At 32.6% G+C, this 6,974-nt stretch overlaps 2 protein-coding genes across 3 annotated transcripts in view; one reads left to right on the forward strand and one right to left on the reverse strand.

Moving 5' to 3' along the window:
• LOC108754865 overlaps positions 1 to 1,371 on the reverse strand; it is a 3,816-nt gene extending 2,445 nt beyond the window's left edge. Inside the window, exon 1 of the mRNA XM_018497497.1 lies at positions 1,205 to 1,371. Coding sequence (XP_018352999.1) covers positions 1,205 to 1,243 — 39 coding nt within the window. The 5' untranslated portion in view covers positions 1,244 to 1,371. The remainder of the gene's footprint in view (positions 1 to 1,204) is intronic.
• A 1,328-nt stretch (positions 1,372 to 2,699) lies between these two features.
• On the forward strand, positions 2,700 to 6,620 carry LOC108754862 (glutamine-rich protein 2-like). 2 transcript variants are annotated; one of them, XM_018497492.1, is made up of 13 exons: positions 2,700 to 2,978; positions 3,051 to 3,164; positions 3,240 to 3,324; positions 3,408 to 3,559; positions 3,640 to 3,798; positions 3,955 to 4,357; positions 4,496 to 4,597; positions 4,701 to 5,065; positions 5,221 to 5,325; positions 5,398 to 5,663; positions 5,728 to 5,973; positions 6,198 to 6,435; positions 6,525 to 6,620. In XM_018497492.1, exons 1-13 carry the CDS (start codon positions 2,850 to 2,852, stop codon positions 6,588 to 6,590), a joined length of 2,430 nt encoding a protein of 809 aa, XP_018352994.1. In that variant the 5' UTR covers positions 2,700 to 2,849; the 3' UTR covers positions 6,591 to 6,620. The 2 variants fall into 2 exon arrangements, with proteins under 2 accessions (XP_018352994.1, XP_018352995.1); XM_018497493.1 differs by having other exon boundaries at positions 4,704 to 5,065.
• Positions 6,621 to 6,974: the final 354 nt, after the last annotated feature.

Genomic DNA, 6,974 nt, shown 5'->3' on the forward strand with positions numbered 1-6,974 from the left:
GACGTCCGTCCAAGAAAGTCGAGAGTTCTAGGTTTAAAGATTTAAAGGTTTAAACCCTACAGCTAAAGTAATATTTTTTGCAATAACAAGCTGTTAAGATGCTTATTTGCATATTTACGCCGAGACGAATTATTATCACTACGGTGAATTGCGTACTTGAGTAGACTCTAGTAATTATTTTCTTTACCAATATTAAATATATGTTTGTTATTTACTTATTTTAAAAGAAAATAGTCTTTATTTGCTCTCTCACCTTCCGATTCATTCCCGCTCCGAATAACTCACCCACTGTCCATGCACGGCTGAGCAGTCGATTATCGTTCGTCATTAAAGAAATATTGAAAATAATTAGTCCAGAGAAGTCACAAGTCACTCGTGCTTAACGCCCAACTTAAGTTAAGAGAGAATTTGCGGTAATTCAGCGAGTAGCTATCGACTCAGAGTAAAATCATTGGTTGTCGACTGTGATAACAGAAAAGCGACGAAGTTGTGCCGTCGGTCGAGACTACGGTCACAGATTTGGCTATTTAATGAATAATCAATTTAATGTGGGATATTAATTTCAGCTTCAATTTGCGATTACATTTCAAATCCGACAAATCGTATCGGCGCGCAGTTTATAAAATTAAAATAATACACTTGTAAAAATTTGCATTTAGTATTATTAAGTACTAAGATCTGCTTTGACCAAAAATAGGATTATTTTCATTAATTGATTTATTCTTATCAGATTAATTTCAATTTGTAATTGTTTATAAAATTATCATTTAATGCATTTTAAATGCGTGCACGTCTTCAAGTGTCTTTTGTATCGAAATGATCGTGGATTGCTATTGAATCGAATTCTGGAAATAGGTTTCTCTCTTACGCCGAATATATACAAATAGGATATTGCAATTTATTGATTTGTGTCCATTTCTACCAATATATTGATTTTAATCTCGGTATAATTTACTCTTTATCCTTTTCTAATAAAAGTAGAAAAAAGATAAAAAAATAAGTTGAACTACATTAAGTAAAGTTAATCTATTATATAATACATTGAAACGGACAATAGACACTAGTTACACAGAGGATGAAAGTCGAAATTAAATCTGCCGCGGACAGACAAACGATAGAGAGACGTCATTATTTGAGAAGGATGTAACAGATTAATAACGTTGGATGTAAAACGATGTCTTAAAATTAGATCGTTCACACTCACCGTCATCACAGCGTACCTTTCCTTGGACGTATACATCATTTCAGAGCTACGATCGTCTTCGCACTGACGAGATGGTCGGAGAAATCGTGGAAGAAGACAGAAAGGAACTGTCACTCACCTGACAGATGAGCAAATCATAAGGATGACGTTACCGTTGTGTCATTGAATACCGAAATGTCCGGCTAGATATTACCCATCAAGAATGCTGATATTATTCACGATTAAACATTTGCTAGGAGATCAAATAACGTAACTCAAACAGCACTAATGCTGGCTTTATTGTAAGTAATTCGAGAACACTGTATGCAGCTACATGTAACGACTGTTGCTGAATCATTCGCGAAACGATACTTGAAATATATGGAATTGTTTTTATATTTCATCTCAATAAAAAAACGTGAAGGGAAAATAAATCTCTTCTTAGAAATCAATTTTTTCGATTTATTCTCGTTTGTACGACAGAAAAAAAATCTAACTTAGCTATTTTAAGATTACTTTTATATAGATGCTGCAGAAAAGCTCTTTGAGATGGAGAGATATGTATTTATAGTCAAAAGTACAACGTTATTTAATTCTATTAATTCTTATTTTTGAATTTTCTATTTTAATTCTTATTTTTGAATTTTTCGGATGTTTCGAATCTGATATGACTTATTCCCGTTGTCTCTATTATAGTTCATATATAAATCGGTTAGAAAGTGCGACAATTTTAATTTATTCCCGCGATACGGGAGGATTCATCATCGTCGCAGAATAGATGTACGAGCGTATAAATACACCATCGAGCTGACGTTGATCGCATCGGTCTAACGGAAACGTTCGAGAATATCATATCCGGGAACTCGATAAAATATATACCTATATATGATTCGATGTAATCTCTGCGGTAGTGTAGCCTAGTTTGATTCTATTTCATGTTTTGGTCTATCGGCCACGTGCAGTTAGATAAACCGAGCCTGTTTGTGGAGAAACGACGCGCGGTGAATTATTGTTTCATTAACCCATCGTATCGATATTTGATCAACAACGGAGATTATTGAAAAATATACCTAGATTGCACATTGTATTTTATTTATTGTTCTACAATGTTTTTATTATATATAAAATATATGTTATTCGGAAAATTATTTGTTTGATAGTGATGTAATTGTGCATACACAATTGGAAATTATTATAAATGTACATTTAAAATATTTTAAAATGCATTAAAATTAATAATATGTATTAAATAACGCTGTTTGAATATTTATTTATAAACAGCGTAACAAGAGAGTTATACTTTTTAATTATGCATTAAACTTATTATTTTATTTGCATAAAAGACGCGTAAAAGAATAATAAACAGATTCTTTAAAACTTTTAATGAATAAAAAGAAGTACGAGTAATACAAATATTTTCCATAAGGGCACGCTACTTGTCGATGATATTTGTGGCGCCAACTGTGAAGATACAGACATAACTTCACCTCTCTTAGTCTATCGGATAAGAGATGAATACAGGAACAAGAGCAATTAATTTTCAAAATTGACAATTCAATCAATATTTTTCACCATAACCGCACTTGTGTTTGACAATCAAGAAGTTAAATGTAATTGATGTGATCCTCATGTAATTCCCGAAAAAAATCGGTCATTCGCATTTAAAATGGCTGCGAAAACTGCCAACCAAATGCCAGAAGCATTTAACGTGCCAACAGCAGCTAATGCCAACAACAATGCCAGTCTGCAAATTTCTCTTTCTCAAATGCTCGATCTTGCTCTCGGAGCACCAGAAGTAAAATAATAGTAAATTCATTATGCATCATCGTCTTGCAGATAAAGCGATTAATAAAATTATTGATTTCAGGTTGGCGCGGTTAATTTTAATATTCTTCATAATTTCCTACATATCATGTTGCAACAAATAAATTTGCAGGCTGCTACAGTTACATTTCATGGTGAAAATGCAGATCAAGTAAAAGTAAGAAAAATAATATATCGAGTAATTGAAAAAAGAAAAGTGGTAATTCTTTTCCTTATGTGAGAGCTATTGCAGAGGATGATATCATCTATGAAGCCGAGACCAGAAGTAATGCGAGTTCGAAGAGACGATGGTGAAGATGCTGATGTACTTACAGAAGGTAAAATACTCATGATTCCTTTTTTGAATTCCTGTATTTATTTAATTAATTATAAATTATTAAAATAGATTGATTTCCTTCAGATATTCAAGTGCCTACAGAAACAATTTTGAGAGTGACGGAAGATGTAACACCACAAATAGATTTTGAAAAAGTCCCTGAAGCTCAGATGGTTGTATCTGTGGATAATAATTTTTCTCTACTGGCATCTCAGTTTAAAGAGCTCGAAAAATCTGTACGTAGAACGAATCATTTTTAGAATTGATATTATATACCATAGCAATATAATGCATTCACTAAGAATTTAATCAATAGGTAAAACAGATACAAGATCGATATCAAGCTTTGGAGGACTTGGCTAGGTCTCCGGAAATCGAAGAATTAAAAGATCGAATCGCAGATCCTACCGCGGATATATGGCAATTTGTTAACATCAATAAAAGATTGGACACTAATGAACAAGGTATCGATAAGGTATACTGTTTGCTAATCTCGTAAACATCTCGCGTATGATATTTACGTTCCTCTGCACCTCTAATAGTTAAACAAAAATAAATAAAAGTTAAATAATCTTGAAAATATTAAAATAATTAAACTTTACTTTATTAATTTATTAAATTATTATTACAGCTTACAGCGATGGTACAAGATGTGATCAAAGGTGATGTTGGCGTAGTAACAGCAGACACATCTTTGATTAATACAAGACTGGATGAACTCGAAGATAAGGTCTTCAAGATGGAGCAATGGCTTACGAATTTACAAGCAGTTGTCGATATGTTAGCCGAAGAAGTACCCGAGCCAACTACTGATATAACAGAAGTAGAAGAAGAAGTAGAAGCAGCAATAGTGCCACCTACTGATATAACAGCAGTAAAAGAAGGAGAAGAAGAAGTAGAAGCAGCAATAGCAGCAGCCGCAGAACCAGTAGAAACTAACAATATGATAGAACATGAAATCGAAGAAAATGCGAAAATACCTAAAGTCCGTAGAATAACAGCTGAGAAGCTTGCTGCTCGAGCAGTACTTATGAGTAATAAGTTTAATGATTTTGAATAAAAATTAGTCTAATCTCAAAGGCATTGTTACTTAAATCGTTTATAAATCAATATAGTCGCTATTTTTTTAACATATTAGAGCTTACTGACTGATGAGGAAATATATATTTTAGATGACAATATTATAGAAGAAATACGCCAAGATATTACTGCGTTAAAAACGGACGTAGTACTTATACAGCAGGAACTGCAAGATCTTAACGAAAGAATTGCACGTATGTTGATAATGTATATTTACATTTATTTTATTTTATTATATAATATTATATTTGAATATGAGAACTAAAATGCCAACAACGATTGTCGCTGTGTTATTAGTAGAAGAAAAGCCAGTAGCACCATTGCCACAAGAAATTGAATCTATTGTTGAAAAACTGATTAAAGAAAAGGAAAAAATAACCGATGTTACAAACTTGGAGCAATGCTTGGAAGCTGTGAAAAATGTAGAAACAACTCATGGCGAAGCTTTGAACAATGTTACCCAACGCGTGATTTTATTGGAATCAGATTTTAGAAATTTGTTAGAAAAAGTAAATATTATACAAGAAGTTGACAAGACAGATAGCGCTGACGTTAACACTCTTATTACACAAGTACAAAAAATTGAAACGGATATGGAGACAATCGGACAAACAATGAATAAATTACTCGAAGATAAAGAAAAAAAAGAAGCGCATATTAACGTACGAGCTTTTTAATAATGACATAAGATTAATTAAAACATTGCTCATTTTTTGCCTTAAATAATATTTGAATCTGAGTTATATAAGAGTAGCTATCTTGTGTTTTCACCATTTATTTGTGTCTTATTTATTATGATTTATAATAATGTTGACAGACATTACTGGAACAAATTGAAGTTCTAAAAACCGTTAAAGCAAATAAAGAGGATATCGAAGATGCTTTGGCTGACAAAGCGGATGCTCATGCTATGAAGAGAAAGGTATAACAAATTGTTAAGTTTATGATTTATTTGTTATTGATACAGATTGAAATATTAGAAAAACTACTGTAGGTATCGCATGAACAATTTGATGCTGCTTGCGATGATCTCGCTCGTGGTCTCGAGGAAGCAATTGACAAATTGTCAAAGCAAGAATCGATTTGGCAACAAGCGCTCGATGAAGTGCAGAATGAAATCGCGACCAAGCTGGATAAAGCCGAGATGGTACCGCTGAAGGATTTTGTGGATGACAAATTAAAGTCGCTTCACGAAAAATTGAAGATTATGATTGAAGCAAGACGAGAAATAGAGGCAGCAGGAACAAAGAAACTGCTTACGTAAACATTTTAGGCTTGCAAATAAAACTTCAATGCTATGTTGACATTTTTCTCTTTTATCCAGAGATGTTCAATGTATATCATGCGACAAGGATGTTGTAATGAGAACAGAAGAAGTCGGTAAATTTCGAACCGAGCCATTTCCTTGCTCTACCAGCATAAAACCTTATCTCACATATGAATTGGATCAAGTTAGAAAACAACAGAAAAAATTGCCTTACAGCAGAAATCTGATCCAATTTGAAGCAGCAGTGCACGAAGAGGCAAAGAAAATGAAAGCGAAGGAGGAGATGCTTGTGAAGAGTCCTAGGTAACTCGTTTTACAATATTTTATGCCATCTCGGAATCTCGAGTAAATATTACATTTTGAAGAACAAATATTACAAGCTGATATTGATTAATATTAATGAATATTAACATTTAAAGCATGAATCTTTTTTCAAAATTATAATTATAGACTTAACGCTTTCCAGAATTTTTAAATAGCAAAATGACAAAATATTATCTTAATTCGATAAGTCTTTGATATATTAGAGATCATCTCAGCAATCGATACTGCGGTGGGAGCCACACAGTCACGACTCCTCAGCAAAGAATCATGCGGGCGGGTCATTTTCTTACTCAGTGGGGACCCGAAACGATACAATTGACGGATGGTTTGATAAGAGGAAAAGACGGTCAAATGTATCGCAGTCGACCCATATTGGATAAATCGGATATCTGCGGTCCAAATTGTTGGGAAGGTCAATTTATCGAGGAAACTGAACTCACGGTGAATGTCAACATGAACTAGTTATCATAAGTAATTCACATACTCATTTCACTGGCAAAGTATATTATTCACTCTCATAATTCTCTCAGGAATGTTCGACGGTGTCTCGTAAACCTGTACCATTACGACGAAGTAGCGCTGGAAGCGCTCGTTAAATAATACAACACATCGCGTTTAGAGAATTTACAAAGGTATTTAATAAAGGTTATTGTATAATTAAATTGAATTCAATATATTTGTTAAATATATTAAAAACGTAGAATTAAATATGCTACATACATTAAAAATTAAATATGTTTAAATACATTAAAATTAAATATGCTTAAGTACATTATGTAATTACAATTATTGTTGTTATTACGTTGTCTGTACATTTTTCTTTTGCCGCGAATTACAAAAAAGCGAAATTTAAGGGAAAAAAATCGAAAGAATCGATAATATCAAAATCGAGAGAAAAATCAGTATATTATATGCATTTCGTTATTGAATGTTTAAAAAATTAAGAATTTAAGCTCTTCATATAATTTTCAATATATATA

This window comes from Trachymyrmex septentrionalis, unplaced genomic scaffold (assembly GCF_001594115.1).
Source record: "Trachymyrmex septentrionalis isolate Tsep2-gDNA-1 unplaced genomic scaffold, Tsep1.0 scaffold81, whole genome shotgun sequence".
NCBI classification, from domain to species: Eukaryota; Metazoa; Arthropoda; class Insecta; order Hymenoptera; family Formicidae; genus Trachymyrmex; species Trachymyrmex septentrionalis.

Coding starts and splice junctions, on each gene's coding strand:
- LOC108754862 (XM_018497492.1), top strand. CDS start 2,850: ATGGCTGCGAAAACTGCCAACCAAATGCCAGAAGCATTTAACGTGCCA. Junction 3,560..3,639: donor TTAAAGAGCTCGAAAAATCT/GTACGTAGAACG, acceptor TTTAATCAATAG/GTAAAACAGATACAAGATCG. Junction 5,974..6,197: donor ATGCTTGTGAAGAGTCCTAG/GTAACTCGTTTT, acceptor TTGATATATTAG/AGATCATCTCAGCAATCGAT.